Source organism: Ciona intestinalis, unplaced genomic scaffold, assembly GCF_000224145.3.
Source record: "Ciona intestinalis unplaced genomic scaffold, KH HT000111.2, whole genome shotgun sequence".
NCBI lineage: Eukaryota > Metazoa > Chordata > Ascidiacea > Phlebobranchia > Cionidae > Ciona > Ciona intestinalis.
The window spans coordinates 44211-69320 of NW_004190433.2; the positions used below are offsets into that span (position 1 = coordinate 44211).

The window sequence follows — 25110 nt, forward strand, 5'->3', positions numbered from 1 at the left end:
TAGTTTATGAAACAGGGAATTGCTGTTGCCAACTTTGGGCTAAGTCCCAGGTCCCAGGGGGGTTCCTCGCCTTAGGACCTCACCCTTATAGATTTTTTTTGTGTTATTGTAAAAAATAATTGTAGCATTTATCTTGTTGCTAAAAAACAATATTTTAGATAAAATATTTCTGTGACGTTTTTTACCTGTTATCTGACTTACCTTTATTTACCAATTTCTATTATGTTTATAAATTTGTGTTTTACACCATTTTAGACGAACAAAGAAAAGTCACAAATCAAGCAGCAAAGACAAACATGAAACGAGTCAACCAGTTGAATACGGGATCGTTTCATCTGATGATAAACCTCCCGGTGCTGGTCCAATCAAGTTAAAAATAGCTCGTTTAAAATCTTCGACTTCAGCTAAAATAAACAAAGGTCCAAATTCGGAAACTTTTAAAGTGGCTTCACTAACTACAAAGCAGGGTGTGGATCCTAATGAAGATGGAGAAAGAAGTAAGTTTTATCAAGAAGTTGATCAGGAACAACAGAAAGCAGAAGATGCAGCAGCAGCGATGATAAGGACAGTGTTTAGTGAGAAATCCACACCAGACATGTCAACTACGGCTCAAAGTTCCAGAGCAAAACACCAAAAAGTGAAAAGCGTGGGAATAAGCATAAACCATCAAAATCATCCGACTTTGCTCACAATGCTCCAATGCTAAAGAATGAGCAACTGATGGAAACAAACAATATTGACCCCACAGCATTACTTAACACCAACCGAATCAATCAACAAGTTACTCCACGTAACGACCAAATCATGTACACCCCATCACCACAAGTACCCCATACCCCACCAGCAGTTCAACCGACTGTCTCCCCCCACCCAAGGTTACCCAACTCATACCCAATGTACCAACAACACAGCCATCGAACCAACCAACACCCCCAAACCAACTACACCCACGCTGCTGTGGACAAAGTTTACCCTCCCTACACCCCCAACCCACCCCAACAGCCAACAACAATGAATATGGAATACAACTCAAATTATCCACCAAGAAATATCCTACCTGGTCAGTTATTTTCACCTGACACCAAGGTAAAGGCTCCTTCGTTTCCCCAGCAATCTCCTGCATGGCCGCACCAGGCATCCGGTTTTCCACCAAATCGCAGCAAAGCAATACCATCGTTGCCACCAGATTTTCCGCAGGCATATTTATCCATGCCACCGACATATAGTGAAAGTGTGGTATCTCAACAACACAAGGTACAAGCTAACATGCACCACCAACAAGCACTTCCTAATCTACCACAGTACAACCAACATGATGCTTCATATAATTATCGCCTGCAACAACAACAACAACAGCAGCAACAACAACAACAACAACAACAACACCAACACTTCAGCAATCAACATCATGTTGATCACAGACACAGTTTGGCGGAGCCGAAAAAGCAGCAATTCCAACACCCACCCAACACTGCGTACATGCAAGGTTCAATGGCAATGGATAAAGATGCCATGTATAAAACACACACCAACCAACCATATGTACAAGAAACATATGCTCCAAACAGTATGGCAACAACATCCAACTTACATCAAATGAATCCTAACATGGATCATGGCTTACAAAAAGTCACTGCTGTTACTCAACCTGCCCCACCCTATGCAGAAGCTAATTACTCAAATGCACCAATGGTAAGAGACAATTTTCTCATTATCATAATGTATGTTGGCTGCAATGGCTGGCAATTGGCAACCTATATCTTGGCTGTTTACCTATAGATTCAAAAACCCAGCTATTCATTTATATATCGGGTAGTATTTGCAAAAATCTTGATCTCATTGATGCATGCTTTCATACTATGATTATCACGCAACTATTGATACCTAAACTAAGAACTGCTAAATGTATAGACAACAGTCCATTATATAAGAAACATAGAGACAATTTAACTTGAGCAAGCATCCAGGTGTGAGTATAGGCAGTTGTACCTGACCAAAATCATGTTTCTCCAAAATTAAGAAAACTACAAATGATTTTCCATTAAAACCGTAATTCAGAATGATTTTTGATTTGTTCGCTACTTAAATTTAACATGTGTGTTGCACTAGTGCAATATTTCATAAACAGTAAATAAGAAGTTTTTTTTATTAACAGACAAACAAATACAACGCTGTCAACAAACATCGACATAAACATCATCACAGCAATCAATCTGGGAAAGTAAAGAAACGAGGTTTGTTTGTTTATTGCAGTGTATTCATATGTACCAAAAACATTATATATGTTGCATTCTTTATAGGTGCGTTTAGTATTGTCATACTTGAAAACAAGTTTAGACATTTTTAGTTTGACATCAAATGTGACATTTTCAAAACTTTTATGATCATTTTATATGAATACTAATCTTTTTTATACACAGTACATTTTTATGATTATCTGCCCTATATTTTTGTATAAACTTAGTTTAAAGTTCAGATTATTATTTATAAAATTTAGTAACTTATTTCAGTTTTTCAGGTTGAGAATTTACAGCATCCAAGAAATTTGAAGCAGAATATAAAAGAAAATAGAGATGTTACGTTTAAGCTAAAATGCATTATTTACCTTAGAATAATTTCTATTTAGATTAAAAGGTGTATGAAATATACAAGTTGAAAAAAATGTATTGGTATATCAGAAACATAACTTAAGTTAGGTTCCTACTTCTTACAGTTACATTACAGACAATATTTTACACCAAAACATTTTTTTCCAGACTTTAGAATTAATGAAGTGTCAGTAACTTTTAATTTGAATGAAAATCTTGCAATGAAATGGATAAGCCTAAACCATTTCGAGTTCAAGTTACAAACGTTGATAAGAAATTTCACATTAAAGTAAATGTGAGCACACTAAAGTCAGGCAGTGTATTGAGAGCATTGAGCAAACGTAAAACCAGACAAACCATAAAAGAAGAGGGAAAAATCAAAATGCAACAAGATACTTTCACCTATATTAGAAGAGAGGCAATAGTTATACTTAAAGGCAAGTTTAGTTAGACCATACCAGACAGATATTTTACTAGTTTTGAAATACTTTAATGGTGAAAATCTAATATCTAGTATTATCTACCCAAGACAGAAAATTATGGTAAAGCCAAAATCGTTTGTTATGTGTGTGACTGTGTGCTAGCTAATTTTTATGACTACTGTTTTAATAAATTGCACTTGGCAGAGCAATCGTTTTCTTATAGTATTTTTTGGGGGAGGGGGGGGGGGGGGTTCAAGAGACCACCCTTGTTTTTCCGCCTCTGTTTTAATGAGTTGTATGTAAAATTGGTCTTTCTGTTTTATTTTGATTTTGTTTGCATAATATCTCCCAATACAGGAAGCCAACATGTTCGTGTCAAATTTGTTGATGATTCAGAGGAGACAGATATCTTTAAATTATCCGATGTAATGTACCCTGATGATTCTGAAGTCACAAGTTTTGACGAGCTTCAACCTGGTGCAATTGTGGTGGCAAAATGGCCGATGAATGGGAAAAGATACAGTGCTGTTGTTATTGACCCTCTCGACTCTGGCACAGGTTCATATTTTTATATATTCATATGAAAATTTTGTTTCACTACTTTTTTGGTTATTTTTGGTCCTGCATTGTGACTTAGTGGTTAGGTTACATTATAACCAAAAGATACACAGTTCGATGCTATAATATATGTATATATATTTAGATGACAATTTTTTTTCACCACTTTCTTAGTCATTTTTTTGTCCTGCACTGCTCAGTGGTTGGGTTTCATTATAACCAAAAAAAAACAGTTTGTTGCTCGTTACTGCTATCATCAATAGCCTTTGTGTACTTGAGCAAGACAATTATTAGAAATTTCGCCAAAAGAATGATCACTGGACATTTATGTTAAGTGGTAAAGTAACTAAATCAGTTTAAATTAAATGATTGTCTCATGTCTGTAATAAAATAGAGCAGAAAATCTGTGTTTCTTCATTTTGGTACAAGATCTAACCGTATCTAATATCTCATAAAAATGTTAACGATTTTTTTTGTTTTTTAAGGCCGTAGATTCCGTGAGCGTAAACCACCTCCCAAACCTTTCCAAGCAGCAGAGTTTGACCAATCTATGAAACCAAGTCTCCTTTTGAACAAACTCGATTTTGAGAACATTGATAATTTCAATGAGAATGAAGCTTCTATGGGTTCTGAATTCAATGCTTATGTTTCTATGGCTGATCGTATAAAGTTAAAACGAAGAGAAATGATGTTAAAAGAAAAATCACAAGGTATTGAAACTTAATAATGATTTTTTTTATTTAATTTCCATTTTTTAATAACAATTTTCGCTTTCATCAATTACTCAAAGTACCCAAAATTTGCTCACAACTATTTTCAAAAAAATAATTTTAAGTATTATAATATGCATCGGCTACAGCGACAAAACATCTTTTTCGAGATTGACACGTTTTCATGCAGGGAAAAAGCGCAAGCATCATAACGAGTCAGCAGATTCCACTTCCCATCTCATCCATACAAGTTCAGATGAAGATGAATTTGTTTCACCATCAAGGAAGAGATCTCATATCATGGAACATAAGAAAAAAGAAAGAAGGAAGGCAGTAGAAGAGAGAATCCTAAAAGAAGGTTAGTTTTTCTCATGTACAAATGTAATTTTGTTTATAATCTATAGCATTTTTGGTCGAGTATGTAATTTTTTGGGTAATATATAGAAAGCAATCAAGTTACCGTGTCACAATTATCTGTACCTAATTTAATCAGAGTCTTTACCCATATTTCTGAGTTCTGTTTAGCAGCTTTATGGCATAATTATACTGTTATACAACAAAACTACAGGTTAAATTTATACTTATAATGTAACTATTCTATTCAAGAATATTTTTAATATAACTTTAGAATAAAAAGTAAAACACTTAACCATGGAGTATTGAATAATTGAACTATATAAATATGTTTGTGTGGTACTTTTTTCTTCCTCTTGTATTTGTATAGTTAGTAGGTAGCACAAAGCAACCTTGGTAAGTTTGAACGTAACAATCTTATTGGTGAAGATTTAAAAAAAAACTTCATATATAACTGTTTTATAATTTCACATATAAATGTTTTTTTTCCACAGATGGAGATGGTTCCTTCCGAAGACTCTCTCAAATTATTGAGAAGATATTCGACTACATGGACACCCTTGATCCTCATCTCTTGGATCAAGCCACATCAACAGATGAAGATAAAAAGGAAGTCCTCCAGTGTCTTCTTGTCTCAAGATCAAGATTACAAGAGCTGAGTGAAGAAACTGCAAAATTAAAAGCAATGGGATTGTTATGCCAGGTGATCTTAGTTTCTATATGGGTGAAGTCTTATGAGAAACACCAGTGGTTTATTCCTGAGTTGGCCCAATGAATGTTTTTCTTTATAGTAATAAAGTTTTAGTTTTTCTGATGCTTTTTTTATTGGTTGATGGCAAATGAATGTGCTTATTTGGTTATATAGTGAATTGGGGAACGATGGGACACTTTTCATTTTGTTTTCCTGTCCCATTTGGTAGTAAAGAAAGAAAATTTAAAGAATTAATAAACCATATCCTAATAACTTTAATAGACCGTTGTTAATTGTTTAAAACACGATCAGGATATTTGTATATTATGTGCTACAGGTGTCCCATCTTCCCTCACCCTACTATAATATTACTGTTTCAGCTTTTTTTTCGGCGTTTAATATTAGTTGATATGCCATTACCCAATATGTATGGCATGATATATGGAGTAAAACTAAAACACTTCCAGTTTTAAATAATAATCTGAACAAACTATGCTCTTATCTTATATCTAAACCTCATGTTTCCTAACAATAGGTTTAAGCCCATTGATTTAATGTTTTAAATATAAATATAGTAGGGTGGGGGAAGATGAAAAACCTTTTCATTCTATTTTTTGTTACATTTAGTAGTAAACGAAAAACATTTTAAGAATTGTAAAACTGTGTCCTTTTGACTTCCATAGGCCGTTGTGTTTAAAACACGATCAGGATATTTTGGTATTACATGCTAAAGGTCCTGTCTTCTCTACTACTATACAACAGTTTTATTTTGTTGGTAACTGAATATTTATATTTTATTCAGCTGCCAAAGAAAACTCTGGTTCGACTTTTATCAATTCTTGAACCAAATATTCTGAACGGAGTTCATGCCACTCCGTGTAAAACTAAGGTAAGTTGTTTAATTTATGGCAAAGCTGATTTAACCTGTGGCTTGTGGTTAACATGTGCCCAACCAAGCACTGTGATATGCATACCAATGACGATGATATATTTTTTATTTTTACTAAATAGAAAGATCAATGCAAAAAAATATATTAAATGTAAATTATAAGGAATTATTGTTAAAACTGCTTTCTGTACTCAAATTTGTTGTTTATTTTTATGGAAATAGGTCCTACAATATTAGGTTTAGAAAATAGCAACCTAGTATGCATAACATACACTGAATGATCATTACAACGTTATATTACAGGGCAACACTGCATTACATAGTTATATTACAGGGCAACACTGCATTACATAGTTACATTTAAAGAACAACACTGCATTACAATGTTATATTACAGGGCAACACTGCATTACAATGTTGTATTACAGGGCAACACTGCAGAAGAGCAAAGATGGAACCGGGACAATGATTTAGATCGAGTTAGTTCGGCTACAGATGCAGCCCTTACAGTTATGAACATAATGACTGCACCGTTCATGCCTAAAGCTGTATACCTTGATGATGTAATGGAAAGATCAGCCCAACTTTTGTGCCGACAACTCGTAAACACCATCTACCCTGAATATGATCCGGTTTATAAAATACCATCAAGTAATAAGAAAAAGGGGTTAAAAGGTAAGTCATCAGTCATGTATTGTTTTATGATTCTATATGAATGTAGGTTTTAGGTTATTGTGGTAAAAAAATGCTTGCAGCATATAGTTTCTATGGTTTGGTTTTAAAGAATTTTAAAGACAAAACTGATGTCAAAATTTTGGGAACATTTTCTAGCATTTATAGAACTGTATAAAAGTTATTTATATTGTATTCAAGTTAAATGTAAGAAAAAATATGAAAACCATTCATAGCATGGTAAATTGTGAATGAGCAGTTACATAGCCTATTTATTTGTTTTTGCCATAGATACATCGGGTGGTAGCACCAAGATGAAACGAGCTCATTACAAAGGACCAAAGAATCACACCATACTTCAACTTTATAATAAGTTGAATGTCTTGGTCAACCAGTGGGTGGAGCTAGTGCGCCTACAACCTCTCACAGACACAACAATATTACAAGTAGGGGGTTTATTTTATGGGTTATTGAAATGTGTTTACTTTTGATTGGAAGAATGTTTTCGACACTTATTATTAGGGCAAAAAAAGTTTCTGTAGTTTTCATTTAAAAAAAAAGTTTTTTTTCTTACCATTTTTTTGGTATATTTTTAGAAATATTTATAAAACATGTTGTTTTGTAACAAAAAATATGCACCATACATTGTGGCTTATAGAAAGCTATGTCAGTCCTGCTTTAACATTAAGCTATTGTAGTTACTAGTGACTTAGGAGCCAAATATTTATAAGTCCAGGGGAGGCAGAGATAGTTAGACACACTATCTTGTGAAACAAATCTAACTTATTGGTTGTAATGTTTACTGATTAATGTAGTGTAGAAAATTCCCGGGGTTGGCCTGCCTACCCTGCCACCCCAGGTTTGGCGCCTATGACTAGTGATTATTATGACATTAATTCTTATAATATACACTTTTATAGGCTTTTCTTATCAACTTGAAATTTGTGTAATGTTAAACGCATTACTTTCATATAGATATCATCAGTTGGTGTATCTCCTTTCTTTGTTGAAAATGTGAGAGAATTACAATTAAGTTCCATCAAGTTGACGACCGCTCTCTTCTCTAAATATGAGAAACATCGAACTTTAATATTAGAAGATATATTTCAATCATTGGCAAGATTACCAACAAGTAAAAGGAACTTAAGAAATTACAGGTTTGTTGAAAAATGTTGACTTAAAATTAAAAAATGCGTAAAATTGCATAACTTAGAATAAAAAATTTGGAATGTTTGATTTGAATATATGCATAGAGGTTGTTTTACCATGTGTGCATATCGTATCTTTATGTAGATATACCTAAATCTAGAAAAATAATAGTTTTGCTATTAAAGCACTCACATAACCAATAGATACCGGGTTCAGTACACAGTACTGCTGCTATTGTGGCTATATGTGTGTTTTTGGCAAAACAGTCATTGCTACAACCCAGTGGTCAGTGATAAGTCAAATTGTGTGTGTGTTGCCCCACCATGCAAGGATAAATTAGTGTTATCTGTTTATTCAACATAACGAAAAGTATAAATTAATTGTTTTCATTTATTCCTTTACTCTCAGGTTGACATACATACAAAAAAATGTCATAGTTAATAACTCTATATATAAAACACTCACTGGCCATGTTAATGGCTGTTACCACCCTAAAACACACAAGTATATATTAGTGATCCGTTACTTTATCCCCAGATTAACAGCTAAAAAAAGTTACAGATACCATAACTCATAAGCAGATACGAACATACAACGTGTATGAAACAAAACACCTATGTTATAACAACCGTCATTGCCCCACCACACAAATATAAATATATATATAGTAGGGTGGGGGGAGATGGGACACCTTTTACACATAATAACCAAATATCCTGATCGTGTTTTAAATAATTAACAACGATCTATGTGAGCCGTAAGAATAAAGTTTTATAAAATATTGTTGAATGTTTGTTTACTACCAAAGTGGAGAAGAAAATAGATTGAAAAGTTTCCTTTATCCCCAGATTAACATACATAGAAGAGATGGTGGATTCATCTGATGATGAAGGTTATCCAGCACAACGCAAGCAGAATACTGATCTACAATATATACAGATGGTATCAGCATTGATTTTACAGATGATCCAAGCCATTGTATATCTCCCTAACCCTGATCAAAGCGATGTCAATCTTGAACAATCAGTAAAAGAAGAGATGACACAAAAACAGGTTTGTAATAATAAATGTGCAGTTTATACTGTGTTTTTAGCTCTATATGACTTTTTATACCTAAGATGATTATTCTAAAGGTACAAGCTTATATTCATATTTAAGAACAGTAAAAACTTAATAACCAAAATCATATTTAAAAACATTAAAAAAGCTAAATATAAAATAATGTATTAAAAAACAATAAAAAACTAAATACACAAAATCATATTTAAAAGCATTGCCATTAAAAAATTAAAAAACCAAATCCTATTTACAAACTTATAAAAACTAAATATACAAAAAAAAACATAGGAATACCCACATTATACCGATACTGACACAGTTCTGCATATCCTTTTAAATATAACTGAATTTAAAAAGTGAAATTCTGGATTAAACAGTGAAATTTTAGACAATTGCCTTTTAAATAATGATTATTTCATGTTTGTACAGGTGGATGAATTGCAAGTCATCAACTCATACGATACAGCGGTACGCACTGGTCAAAACTTTCTCAGTGTTTTCCTTAAGAAGTAAGTGCTAGTGTATTATGTTGATGTAATTTGTATATAACTACATTTTTTTATGCAATTTGAATAAGCTTTAAGTAACTTTGGTCTGGGCCAGCATGTAAAAGACAGCTGAATGGATTTTTTTGGGGAAAAATACTGGCCCTGTCAAAAAATGTGCGACTTCCATAATTTTTTATGCAGTTACTGTTAAGATAAAAAGAAAACAGTGTTTATGTCATGAACAATTGAATACTGTTATTGTACATTTTATTGGTAATTTATTAGTCTAGGTGGCGTCAGTCATTGTAATATAGCCAAGAAAATACATAAAATAAAAAAGAATAATAATTAAACTGTATTTGGCTTTCATAGCAAATTAGATGAAACCTGGGTTCTGTTTTGTACAATTTTATGGCTAAAAAATTGAAAAAGGATAATTTATTACTATGCATGTTTAAAACTGGAAAATGTTGAAATGTTGAAATCCAGACACACTGTGTTGAAAACTTAATCATGTTTCGAATAAAAATACATAAAATCTCTAAATAACTTAAAAAATAATATTTAGATGCGCGAGCAAATCCGACGAAACAGATTACCGACCGTTGTTTGAAAACTTTGTCCATGATTTGCTGGCAACTGTTAATAAACCAGAGTGGCCAGCTTCCGAAATGATTCTTAGTGTGTTGGGTAGATTACTGGTAAGTTTTATAATATGTTTTATTCTTTGATTGTAATGTATGGGTTTCAGTCTCTGCGGGCTGCATTTTTTCATTTAAAATCTGTACTGCTTTGTTTTCGCCAAACCAGTACATAGGTAAGAATTTTATTTTTAAGTACTTATTTTTTATTTTGACCTACTTTTTATCTACTCACTTTAACCAACTAATTTTTATTTTTACCAATATTTTTTTTATCTACTCATTTTTACCTGTTTTTTTAAAATTTTACCTACTTGTAATAGGTTAGCATTATTAAAAAATATTGAGAACCAATGTTGCTATCTAAATCAATGTATAAAGTGTTTTACCTTTGAATTTTTCTCCCAGGTTCACACCTTCAGCACTAAATCAACAGAGATGTCGTTACGAGTTGCTTCGTTAGATTACCTTGGTGTAGTAGCTGCCAAGTTACGAAGAGATGCCGTCACAAGTAATACAGACATTGCTACAGTTGAAACATTACTTCAAAGGCTTGAAGAGTTACCAAATAGCGCAATGCAAGCAGATTATGAACCAGAAAGCGCACCTATGGTAAGCCATCATAAACTGATCCCTGCATTAATTATACTTGTAAAATTAGTTCTTGCATCTATTATACTTGTAAAATTAGTGCCTTTTTCCTTGTCAAATTAGTTCTTGCATTTATTATACTTGTAAAATTAGTGCCTTTTTCCTTGTCAAATTGGTTCTTGCATTTATTATACTTGTAAAATTAGTTTCTGCAGTCAGTATGCTTGTAAAATTAGTGCCTTTTTCCTTGTCAAATTAGTTCTTGCATTTATTATACTTGTAAAATTGGTGCTTTTATACTTGTAAAATTAGTTCTTGCAGTCAGTATACTTGTAAAATTAGTGCTTTTATACTTGTAAAATAATTCCTTGCAGTCGGTATACTTGTAAAATTAATCCTTGCATTTATTGTTTTTTCACAGAAGGAAGACAAAAAAGTTGAAAAAAACGGGAACAAATTGATTGAACGACTTGAATGTTTGTTGCTTGCTTATTTACGAAGACACGCGTCTGCTGATCCATCACTCATGGTTAGTATGTGAATTAAATTTGAGTATTTAGTTTTCTATGCATTTTTATCATGCGAACTTTAATGCATAAGTGTAGCCGTATTCAAGTCCATTTTTTATCAGCATGGTATAATACTTAATTTCAGATTTAACCAAATTTACTCAACAGGTTGTATTTTAGCCAACTTTTCCCATATTATTTACCTATACAAGACTAGAATTTATTTCAAAAGATTTTTTTTCCAGTTTCGGCACAATTTTTTCTATTTCACTTAACAGATTGTATTTACGCATTTTTTTCCCATATTGTTTACTATTTTAGACTAGAATTTTATAAAACTTTTTTTTTTTTTAGTTTTTGCACAATTTTTTAGATTCAACCAAATTCACTTAACAAATTGTATTTAGACAATTATTTCTCATATTATTTAACTATATTGGACTAGAATTTTATAAAACTGTTGTTTTTTTCAGTTTTCACACAATTTTTACATCGGCCAATGGTTGCGTGACACCACTGTTGAATTTCAACAACTTCAACAACAAGAACAATCAGACATTGACGCACAAAGTAAAGCTGTACAAGTTTGCCAGAAGAAGAAAACTTCTGTCCTCAACCTAATGTCATCATCAGCTATAGCAGTTGCTTTGTTATCCGTTGATAAACAAAATGTTTCTGAAAACACAAGAAAACTGTTGGCACGGGATGTGCATAAAAGGTCCGTGTTAAGTTGTTTCATTACTTTATTCAAAAGCTGAGTATGCAATTTTTCAGCAAGTACCAATTAGTTCTGTATCATATTTAATTTAGCTTAAAAAAATTGTGTATTAGTATTTGGAAATTTGTGTTATGTATTAGTTTCAATAGTTTGTGATTTAAAAGTATGTTTTATTTTTTTGCTGCTATTGCTACAAGGCAACTAGGAATTATATATATTGGTATTTTATAAAACAGATTACATTTTGTGGCAGACTTTTTCATCTGAAGATAAGTTCTTCTTTATTTCACATTCTAGTACTTAAATTTAAAAGTAAAGGGCCAACTCTGCCCTGAATGTCTGGCCCCATAACATGACTGTAGAACCTCATCCATACAGAACACAGTATTATTGAAACTTGTATGAAATTCCATGTTAAAATCAACAGAGATGATGAGATGGCTGCTGGCTTAACTGTAGAAGACGCCATGTTAATCTCACGACATTTGGCATCAACGAGGCAATTCTCGCGTGCGTTTGATTGTTATTTATCGTACATACTCCGTGTACGTGAAGAATCCGCAGTCGCACTCCGCACACGAGCGATTAAATGTCTCGCTGAAGTTGTTGCTGTCGACCCAGCTATCATGTCTCGGGTAAATGAATGTATTTATACATATATGAACGTTGAATGTTTAATTATTTATCCTTGCATACCAGGGAAATTGCAATCATTAAAACATGGATGTTTTATTTCAAGCACCTCATGCTTGCATGCGAGTGATTTTTTTAACTTTATACCTTATTCTATGACAGTTTTAACAACATTAAGCAGAGTTTCAGTATTTTATTAATCATTTACTTTTTAAAGTGTTATTGCACCCCAGAAGATGATAATATAAATTCTAAATTTTACTCTAAAAATTACATTATAAAAATGGAAAAAGTGTATAGGTCTATATAGTACTGTAGGGTAAGATGGGAGCACATAATATCTAAATATCCTGAGCGCGTTTTAAACAATTAACAAGGAGTTGTGAGGATACAGTTTTATAATTTTTTGAATGTTCTTTGTTTCTGCCAAATGGGACGATAAATAGAAGGGGAAGTGACCCATCTTTCCCCACCCTACTAAAACTATATATAAACATCTTGATTAATTTTTCGATCATTTTTTTCGTTGCAGAAAGACATCGCTAACGGAGTTCGTCTCAGTTTGGTAGATGCATCAACCAGTGTGAGGGAAGCAGCCATAGATTTGGTCGGTCGATTCATTTTGCTCAAACCAGATCTTGTTCCACATTATTATGACATGTTATCTGCAAGAATTATGGTAAGTCTTTGTTTTTATTTATTTTAAATTTTTGGTTGACTTTTATGCTAACTTTCTTTCTAGCCTATTGAATTATAGGTTTTGATTTGGTAAAGCTAACCAAAGGTATGAGGGTATGAGGTGTACGTTATTGTGTGGCAAACTATTAGAACAATAACAAAAAAAAATCTTCATTAAATTTTTTTTATGTTGGTGAGGTCCTGCGATGTCCTGGGATTTAGGCGGGGATTGGCCAATTACCCCATAAAAATTTGATTAATGAAAGCTCTATTATAAGTTTATCACCATGGAAGTTTTTGTTAATCGTCGCTGAATTGAAAAGATTTTATGTTATAAACCAGTGGTTCCCACTTTATCAACTCGCATACCATTTTTGGTTCATGCAGCGTTCTTGTACCAGGTATAATAATTATTAGAAAACTCCAGAATGTAACTTACTAAAACTAATTACATCAGTTATATTTAATGAGACTTATGTGCTAGCTTTTTGGCAACGAGATGTTCAATTTCTGGTAAAATACTACAATTGGCATAACTTTTCTGTCTTGTCAACTTGTATGTTTTGATTGGTAGCCCATTTACCCTCTAAATACGAGGAATTTACTCCAGGGGTAAATTTACCCCAGTTTAAGAAGAACTGATTTAGACTTTGTTGTTATTAATACAGGACACTGGTGTTAGTGTACGTAAGAGAGTGATTCGCATTCTACGCGACTTGTGTCACGAACATCCACAATTACCACAACTCACTGATGCGTGTGTCAAGATCATAAGAAGAGTTAATGATGAGGAAGGAATAAAGGTTGGCTTTTAACAGATTAAAATTGGTTTCGTAGCAGTAATATATAGGAATAACAACAGCATGGTTTTTGCAATGGTAAATTATAATAATAATTTCCTGTTTACTTTTTTTTGTATTGTTGTGGAAATTATTTAATTTCAAAAATCAGAAAACTTATAAAAGTAAAAACAGTTTGTCTCTGTTTAAATACTCTATAAAATATTTAAACTGTTTTTATCGTTTGTTTATTAAATTTTTTGTCAATAAAAAATTGACTCTGTAAACTAATTTTGTTCTATATTTCTTATGGTATTTGACCTGGAATTTAGGCCTGAATTGGCCCTTCACCTTTTCAGCACAATAAAAGTTAAAACAATTCTGTGCAAATATTTGAAAATTTTAATATTTTTTTATTTTTTAGAAACTTGTTCACGAAGTATTTATGAAGATGTGGTTTACACCTGTCAATTCATCAGATGCGAGTTTACTTCGAAACAAAGCTCTTCTTATCACAGATATCGTGGCTGCTAATCGTGACCATGGCTATGAATGGATTGAACAACTCTTTAAAAATGTGAGTTTAATTACATGTGTACAGGATTATAAATTTTTGATGTGAAAATTATTAGTTTAAGTTTAATGCAAAAATTATTAATTTAAATTTGGTGTAAAAAATTATCTAAGTTTAATGTTAAAATAATTTACTCAATGTACTGTTTTTTTTTAACATATTGAACATATTAAATATAGTAGGGTGGGGGAAGATAAGACACCTTTTTAATCTATTTTCTCATACCATTAGGTAGTAAACGAAGAACATTCAAAAGTTATACAACCGTATTCTCAGGACTGCCATGTACCGTTGTTAATTGTTTAAAACACAATCCGGATATTTAGATACTATGTACTAAAGGTGTCCTATCTTCCCCCATCCTACTATATATTAAAAAGCTGTATATATCATAGCATAGTCATATGACATAGGAGAGCTTGGATTTAGACTTAACTTGGTGCATCACCTAAGTAAATAATATTAATTCAACTTTTGATTCCAGTTAATTGACACCGCTGTTTCCAACCCTCAAGTTGAGCTAGCATGCAAACAAATAGTTGACTGTCTTGTGCAACACGTTATTCTATTTGAAAACTATGAGGACAAACAGCAAGGTAATACATTTATGAATAACTATAATAAAAATTTGATGTCTAATTTTCTCAAATTAAAGTTTTTATTTTATTAAATACGTTATTAAGTCAGTTCTTGTACCCATGGCGTGCCACGCTGCGGGACTCCACTCATATAGAATAGAATAGTAATTTTCTCAAATTAATGTCTTTATTTTAATAAATAATTTCTGGCAAATTGTTGTTGTCTTTTTTTGATAGAAAACCTTTTCAAAATTATATTTTTTTTCTGGATGTAACACTTTATCGATTATATTAATACTGAAGAGATTTTAACAATTTATATTTTCAGGGACATCAGATGTTTCAAACAAACCAACAAATGTGTAAGTCATTGTAAACTGTATTTATATAAAAATAAACAAACAATAAAAATAAAATGCCTTTATCTGTATTATTTAAAGTACCACTATTTTAAAAATTTGTCTAATTTAATTTAAAATATATATATATAATTCTTTTAAAATTTTTGTCTGATTTAATTTAAAATATAACTCTTTTCAAATTTTTTCTAAGTTTTTTTCAAATATCAGTCTTTTAAAAACTGTTGTCCAAATTAATTTAAAATATTACTTTTTTCAAATTTTATCAAATTTAGTTCCCATTATAAACACACGTAATTATAATACGTTTATGTTTTCACCAATCGTAGTGTGAATAAGAAGTCGAAAGAACGAACCGTGCGATTGGTGGCGACCGTGCAAACCTTGGTACAGTTGGCACGTATACGACCACGCTTGCTTGTCACGCATGTTATGACTCTTCAACCTTATCTGGCTACTAAATGTGAAGTAAGAACTTATTTGCTTTTTGTATGTTTGAGTGAGGCATACGGCATTTTTATAACTTTTTTCTTCAGTATTTTTATATTTTGTAAAATTTATAAATTAGATGTCAAAATGTCAGTAAGAAAATTATATTTTTGAAATAAACATTTTACATTTTATGGCTTTTACACCTACTACCACAGTTACACCTAGTATTTCTTCAGTAAATTTTCATATTTTGAATTAAATTTCAATACCTTACATACCAAAATTTTGTGCTCTATCATACTCTTATACGCCCATAATATATGCATTTCTTTTTAAATTTTTCTACAAATTTTTTTGCTTATAATACAAGCATTTTTTTAAACCTATTTCTTTTTAATCAGTCTTCAGACGACTTACAAACAGTCCATGGTGTATGTCGTGTATTGGAACTTGCTATTCCACTCATGGAGCATCCATCGGAGGCGTTCCTTGCTGCTGTGGAGGAGGACTTGATGCGAATGATATTAACTCATCATATGATGGTGGTCTCCGCAGCTATTGCAAGTCTGGCTGCTATAACTTGTCACGTCACAAATAATTATAAACTAATATGGGATTGCTTTCAGAAAATGTGCAGTGAGTATTTGTTTTGTTATGTATATTTGTAGGGGGCATAGGTAGGGTGTTGGGGTAATAGGGCAACTTTGGCCTAAATCTCAGATTCCGTTGCTAACCTGAATCATATAGAATAAAAACCAACAATTTAAGAATGACAATATATTTTTCATTATAGGGTATATAGGGTGTTAGGGTAATGGGCCAACTTTGACCTACATCTCTGGTTCTGTCGGAAACCTGAATCATATAGATTGTATATCCCATATTATAGAATAAAAACCAGCAATTTAAAAATGACAGTGTAAACTGCCTATTCAAAGTTGACATTTCAAATACCGCATTCAAAGTTGACAAAATAACTAGGTTTGATGGTTAGGGGTTAGAAACTTTTGGTAATGATAATGAACCAACTCTGGCCTACGTTTTAGTTCCCCCAGCTTGCTGTAGCATGAGACCTTACCATTATACAATGGAATAGGATTTGGAAATATGTCAGTTTTAGGTTGAAATAAATGGTTTATAAATGTGTTTTATATCAACAGATTACTTGTCCAATGCCCGTATAACTCATGAGAAAAACCCGTCAGCAATTTATCAAACCAAGCATTTTAAGCAGTTGTTAAGAGCTCTTTTTATCACCGGACATTTCTGTAAAAATTTCGACTTTGACAGTGAAAAGTTGAAAGGAAAGGCACAGGTAAAAATATTTTAATCATGACATTGGCTAAAAATCATTTGAATTACAATAATGCATGATAATGGCCAACATCCTAACTAGGTCCTATGGCATGCCTCACCATGGGACCTTAGCCGTATAGAATAGGGGCATATATTTACATATACGCCAGTATTTCATCAGCGGTGGACTTTAAGTTGAAAGGGAACAGTATTCCCCCAATAAAAAAGCTTAAATTTTTCTAATCCAGGAAAGCTTAATTTTTTCTAATTATTTAGGCATTTTTTTGTTTACTAAGTTTATTAAGAGTTTTTTCCACAGATATGCGTAAAGGACAAAGTATATTCTTGTGTTTATTACTTCACAAAAATTGATTCAACTTCCTCAAGACAAGAGACGGAAGAATTATGCGTGTTTGCTTTACGTGCATTAGGTTTACTCATGATACAAGATCCTAACATGATGTTCTTACCATCTACACGAGATTTGTATAAAACATTACTTCACCCAGGACATACTTCCGATAAATTAAAGAAACAGGTTTGTTTTGAACTCCAACTTTAAATGCCGTTATTATGTGATATAGTAGGATGGGGAAGATGGGACACCTTTCCATTCTATTTTCTCGTTCAATTTGGTATTAAACAAAGATAACATTCAAAGAATTATAAAACTGTATCCTCATGACTCCCATAGAGCATTGTTAATTGTTTAAAACAAGATCAGGATATTTGGATATATTATGTCCTAAAGGTGTCCCATCTCCCCTCCCCCCATACTATACAACAGAATAGTTATGGGCACTTTTGAGTTGGTATTCTAATGCAATTAGGTCACAAATATAAATAAATGGTGTTTCATTACTGCTGTTATGACAAATCAGAAAAGTAATAAATGCAATTTTTCTTTTGTTTTTATGATATTTTTTTTCTATAAAGGTGTTACTGAACCTACAAACTTATTTACAAACTGAAGATGTGAAAATGCAAGCTGCTACTGAAGCTAGTATTAAGAAAGCTAAACAGGTATGCATAATGCTGTGTTACTGTTATACTGTTTATATATCAGATACTCATACTGTTTATCTTTTAGATAAATGCTTTCTTTATATTGTTTATATATCAGATAAAAAGAAATTTAGTTAAAAAGGCTTTAAAATATGATTAAAGGTACTTTTATATCAAATTGTTAACACAGTTGTTGTTTAAAAGAAGTATTGCGCAATCATATAAACGGTTTATTATTTTTTTTAATTTAAATTTTTTTAAGACAGATTGGATAATATCTTTTCTCCTTATAATATCTTCTTAATATTAATGCATATACTTTTCTTGCTTTTTTTTTAATTTTTTCAAAAACATGCCGTTTTAAGGTTTTATTCAATTTTTTTTAAATTATTTTTAGGATGGTGACGAGAGACCCAAAGAAGAACTTTCGTTATCGTTTGATGATTCGGTCGGTGAACAAAACATCAAAGAAATAAACGATGTTTCGAGTGGAATGGCTTCATCTGTAATGCAGTTGTTTCTTAAAGAGGTAGCGACTTAAAAATTGATTTTTATTTAAAGAAAATAGATTGTTTTCTTAAAGAATACTGTATTCATTTTATTCTGTAGATAAAAAAAATAAACTTTTCGGTTAAAAAAATAGATTTTCCAATATGGTTGTTTTTTATGTAGCTGAATCTGTCATTTTTGAAACCCCTTTTGGATTTTTTCTCAGAGATATAAACTCATTTTACTTCATAACTGGTCAGTTATTTTTTTCAAAGCTGTTCGGAATTTTTCTTCAAAAGATAACGCACTTATTTCGTTTCATACCCAAATCAATTCTATTTCAAAACCTTTCTAACTTTTTTTTAAAGAGGTAACCAACTTAATTTGTTTCTTAACCCAGCAAATTCCTTTTTTTAGATTTTGGAATCATTTTTCCACAAGCATGAGCTTGTACGCCACGCTGCGCTTCATACAGTATACTTGACGTTACAACAAGGGTTGGTTCACCCAGTACAGTGCGTTCCTTACCTTATCGCTGCTGCATCAGATATTGACCCCTTTGTGCATAAGGAAGCTGAGCAACAGGTAAAACTTTTTATTTTTTTTATCAATTTTATTTTTTTTATAAAAGCCTTTTTTATACAATAATATATTATTAGGTAATTGCTGTTTTTTTTTGTTTTTTTTTTAATTTTATTGCTTATTTGGCTCTTATTTCTGATATTTTTATCAATACTTTTTGATTAAAAACAGTTATAAATACATTTTTTATGTAATCCTATTTTATTTAAAAAAGATAATTATATTCCACAACACACAACTGTTAAGATGGACAATCAATATTTAAACCTACTTGTTGTTTTTCTTCCAGTTAACTGAACTCAACAAACGATACGTTGGTTTCGTCCACACTAAAGCATTACAAGGCATGCGACTTGCTTACCAACTTCAATCTTACATTGAACCAAATAATGATGTGATTCGCGGACATTATGTGAGCGCTGGTATAGATGATGGACCAACCACACTGAAGGTATTTATTTTATGTGTGATTAATATATAGTAGGGTGGGGGAAGATGGAAGGCCTTTTTATTATATTTTCCCTGTCCAATTTGGTAGTAAGCAAAGAACATTCAAAGAATTATTAAACCGTATCCTCACGACTCCCATAGACCGCTGTTAGTTGTTTAAAACACGATCAGAATATTTGGATATTATGTGCTAAAGGTGTCCAATCTCCCCCAACCCACTATACTTCTTAATTTACTGTATTCTATATGGGTGAGGTTTTATAGTGTGGCATGCCACCTGAGATGTAGGGCAAAGTTGGTATATTACCTTAAATATTATGTTCTGTAATTAATGTAATAAAATATTGGTGTTAAAATGTTTAGATAGTCATAAGCTGTATAATGTTTTTTGGTAAATATAAAGAATTTATTCATAAGAAATCACACCCTTCAAAATGGTACAAATTCTAATTTATCTGTCTAAATTTACATTTTATTATTCTAATTTTTTGAATTCAAAATTGATACTCTAATATTATACTCCACATTTGGTAACTAAGTTAGCTTGTAAAATATTTATTCTAATTATACAACATTAAATTATAACCTCACTAATCATAATTTTTACGATAAATTTATTTCCAGGCAAAATGTTCCCATCTGTACCAACTTGTTCGTTCCGATCGTAAACACAGACGAGCTTTTCTTATCTCACTTCTGAACCTTTTCGATGACACTGTGGTGAGATAATCAACTTTATTTTATTGTGACATAAACTACGTACATATCTATTGCTGCTGCAACTTATTAATATAGTATGGTGGGGGAAGATGGGACACCTTTAGCACATAATATCCAAATGTCCTGATCGTGATTTAAACAATTAACAGCGGTCTATGGAAGTCGTGAGGATATAGTTTTATAATTCTTTAAATGTTCTTTGTTTACTACCAAATGGGACAAGAAAATACCATGAAAAAGTGACCCATCTTTCCCCACCGTACTATTTTAGTAGAAAATCGATATTTTTTAAATTATATATTTGTGGTGAAAACATTATTTTAGCAAAAGATATTTGAACCTTATTTATTTTAACATTGTAAATTTGTTAGAAAACTGACATCGAGATGTTACTTTTCCTTGCTGATAATCTCTCCCACTTTCCCTACCATACCCTGGATGAACCTTTGTTCCTTATCAGTCAAATAGAAGTTTACGTGTCCGTGTCTGGATCTAATGTCTTGCAAACTTTCAAAGAGGTAATTTAAACTTATTGTGTTGTTTATTTTTACAAATGTGTTTCTTTGTTTGATCTATTATTCTTCTGGTCTGTTAGCATAATATTCTGCGGTTATTTAGTGTTGGTGTTACCTCGTTCGTGTGGCATTGGCATGTTTACTGCACATCGTAATCTTTTGTTTTGACTTTTCTCACTTATGGTGGTAAAATATAAGTCCCACCATTTTTGTTTTATTTTTGAATACTATATGTTTGTAATAAGCATGATGTAGGCTATCGTTTTTTTTTCATGTTTTGTTGTGAAGAAATAATGGTTTTGTTTCATTACACATGATTAATGTATGTACAAATAAAAGCCTGATCTAGATACAAGTATGTTGCCTGTTAAGATGACGCAAATTAGGACATTTTTCTCTGTGTAAAGTCTGCAAAAATCCTTTTAAAGTCCTCTCAAATAGATGTAGCCTCTTTACTCCCAAAAATCCTGCACTCCTCGCCACTTTTTAATAATCAATTCCTAACTTCCCCACAGTCTCTTCAAGATAAATCTTCAAGATCATCTCGGAGGAAAAAACAAAAGTCCGAGGATTCTACGAGTGACTCCTCTTCCTCGGAGGAAGATGAAAGTGACGAGAGCGATGCAGAAGATGATTCTCTGCGTCATCGACTTCCAATAAATGATGCGGCGATCGTAGAGTTTGCAAGATCATCATTAGCGTGTCTACTTCTACTATGGGTGAAGCAACATCTTAAAACTGTCTTCGGTTTCAAAGACAGGTAAGATATATGAATGTTTTGTATTTATATGTTTGAAGTTAATGAGGTTTTTAAAAAAAAAAACGTATTTATGACTGTTTTGTATTTATATGGGTAAAGTTGGTGAGGTTCTAAGCAGGGCCCAACATGAGAGCACAAACCTATAGTTTTTGTAACTAAAGGATTTAATTATATTGCTATGCTTAATGTGGCCTGTTCTTACATATTGTAGTTTGTTGTTTTTCTAAAACTGCAACCATTTTTCAATAACTTGTAATAAATTTCGCGAAAATGACCATGATCTGATGTTCGTATGATGAAACGATTCCTGTGCAGAGACTGACGATGCCATTTAAGCAAAATATATTTCTTTATTAATACTAGTGGTTGGACTTGATTTTTGTTGGTTACGCTTTCATAGCACCAGACCATATTTTTAATAATAACAAAATTTGATGCAAATATGTGCAAAAAATTTGACTAATTTACTTACATTTTCCCCTTAGTTATAAGTATAGTAATGTGTTAGTAAAAAACATACACCCATAAAAAAATTAAAACAATACCCAAATCTCATTCTGTGTTTAATCTTGTAAGCCTTCTTGTCCCCAGTTTATTTTAATTTAAATCTAAAATCTGTATTTAACTTGCTGTTCATTTATATCAACCACAATCAAATTTCAGCAAAATCCACCAATACTCGACAAGTGAAGTAAACAAAGCAAACGACAAACAATGTCATCGGAAGAAAGCTGATCATAAGTTTGAACCAAAACAAGCCATCGACCATATTAGGAGGTGCCGTGAAAAACTATCGTGTAGAAGTGAAACATACATTGATGCTGTATTGAGGCAATATACTGAGGTAATGATATAACCAATATGACTTAATAGCATGGGATAAATATGCTGTGAAAATGAGATATATATAAGAAGTCATTTGCTGCTGTTACTACGAAGCAGAATATTTTACCTAAAACTGTTGTTCTATTCTTGTTGAGGTCCTTTTTGTTAAAGTTCAAATAAGCTCTATTTATAATGTTTCTATTTTTACTGTATTCTATGTTTGCCTCAACCAGTGTGTGTTTTATATTATGTCTATGTTGGTGTTTATATTATTTCTATGGATTGTGGTGATGTGGCAGTGGTTGGAAATATACAGGACTTGAATTGTGCATGGTGTGCTGTGAACATCAAAGTGTTGAGCTAGAAAAAGACTTCTAATTAGTAACAGTTAAAGACTACTGTGGATAAAGACTTCCAACTTAGCACACTAGTATTTTGGAACAGTTAAAGACTACTGTTAATTGATCTGGATAAAGACTTCTAACACTTTTGAGATTTAATCATTTTTTGCAGTTTTTTTGTAACATATTTATTTAGTTATTTTTTTTCGTTGGTTTTTATGTTGTAATACTTACTCCTATATTGTAATATAATAGATTGCACCTTACTGGGGTACAGCAATATGAATTAAAATGTTTAAATATTCTTTCAGTTCAATCAACTGATGAACAAACTTGATCCAAACGATGATGATTCCGATTCTGAGAAAGAAAAAAAAGTGACAAAACTACCAGTGGTTGAAACAAGTAAGATGCTATCATTTTTTTTAATTTCTTGAAAAAAAAAGTATTTCTGTGTTTTTTTTTAATTTAACTTTGAACAAATAGATTTCTGCTTAAAAGCACCGAAATCATTATCTTTTTGAGACATTTCATTATCTTTTTGAGATAATATTACATAAACAGATACATGATAAAAATGCATTAATACAAAAAGTGTATTAGATCATATTTAATCATATTCTTGTTAACACAGATACAAGCAGGGAGGAGGACAGTGACCATGATAGTGACGTGGAAACAACTAACGCTCCTCTTGATGTAAGTTCCTCATTTTAATGCAGACTAAATAGGGATGCAAGGGATATTATGTATGTTGTTTATAAGGCAGAAATTCCTAATATTTTAGTGACAATAGGGTCATGTAGGAGACATTTGACACACGCTGCCCTATGCTTCATTAGGAAAATAATTTTTATAGTTTTTAATGTATTTACATCTGTTATTTTATTCACCACTGTTTAACAATTATACTTTATAAAAAAAAATAAGGCAAAGGTATGACTGTAGCTCTAAATACAGCTCTTCGCTATTTCCCACCAGTTTAAAAATAGAAGGGTTTAGGCGTATGGACTCTGGAAAGCTTTTTTTTAGTTGATGTAATACCAATTAAAACTTTTTCTTTAGTATTCCATTGTTTAAAAATTAAATTTGTCCTTCTCAGGCTATAAGAAAATCTACTGCTCTCAAGCCTAAGAAAATAAAGCAGAAAAATCCCACTGAGAGTTTGTACAAAAGTGAAATGAGAAAAAGGCAAGTGGTTCAATATGCGGAGACCAGTTCAGATTCTGAGGGTGAATTTCATGGGTTTTAAACTCAATCTCAGTTGAACTATATGCTAAATAAGTATTATATTACAGCGTAATTGCACTGCCACTACTTTTAAATAGATTTTATGCCCAAAATAATCCTATATAATATAATTCAACCCGTTATATATTTGCTTGTCTATAAAACGCTGAGATTACTAATACAGCATTATTCTGGTCTTTTAAATCTTGTACTTTTTAAATCTCCAACACATTTTTCTGTAGTGGTTCACTTTTATTTTCTATTTAATTTCAAGCAGGCCCGTGTTCGGTACATGCTTATTACCAGTTTGATTTAAAGGTAAAATTTTAGAAGCTTTGTATCATATGTTGACTATTTGATAGTGGAGTTCTTACTATTTTTTTACCCTTTTTATATTCCTGCGTTTCTTTCATGTTTCTGATTTCTTTTTCAACCAGAAGTTAGTTCTCTATTCTATTAGAGCAACCAAGAATTTGTACATACAAAGTTATTTTGCTTGATGCTTTTTGCATTCAAGCTTCATTGGTTTTGTTCTTCGTACTAATATGATGTTGTAATTTGAAAATAAAGAATTCTTTGCAACACAAAATTCATCACAACAATATTTGCTGTGTGCCACGAACGTTTCTTTGCTGTTGCAGACGTTCTGTGTATGCCACGAGCTTGTTAACTGAAGTTTGTTTGTTGCGGACATTTTATATAATACAAGAAAAAAATCATTCATTTTTTTCGCTTCAGACGCTGTTGTGTAGGCCATGATTTTGTTATTTGTGTCATGTTCTATTAGGCATATGTACTTTTTATGTGAGTGAGATCCTTTAAGGT

General features: G+C 31.9%; 1 protein-coding gene across 1 annotated transcript; it reads left to right on the forward strand.

The window, feature by feature from the left end:
* The first annotated feature begins 478 nt into the window (after positions 1-478).
* On the forward strand, positions 479-25008 carry LOC100181608 (nipped-B-like protein). Its single transcript, XM_018815865.2, has 37 exons — positions 479-1692; positions 2156-2234; positions 3368-3568; positions 4054-4278; positions 4469-4636; positions 5127-5335; positions 6126-6212; positions 6641-6887; positions 7176-7330; positions 7860-8041; positions 8882-9086; positions 9522-9601; positions 10149-10281; positions 10630-10833; positions 11234-11341; positions 11795-12039; positions 12467-12674; positions 13205-13351; positions 14019-14153; positions 14554-14706; positions 15188-15299; positions 15610-15643; positions 15970-16108; positions 16474-16708; positions 17233-17387; positions 17688-17906; positions 18305-18391; positions 18771-18902; positions 19280-19447; positions 19734-19895; positions 20519-20614; positions 20986-21132; positions 21645-21889; positions 22553-22733; positions 23367-23460; positions 23690-23754; positions 24158-25008. The coding sequence occupies exons 1-37, from the start codon at positions 700-702 to the stop codon at positions 24305-24307; spliced, it is 6585 nt and encodes a 2194-aa protein (XP_018671410.1). The 5' UTR covers positions 479-699; the 3' UTR covers positions 24308-25008.
* Positions 25009-25110: the final 102 nt, after the last annotated feature.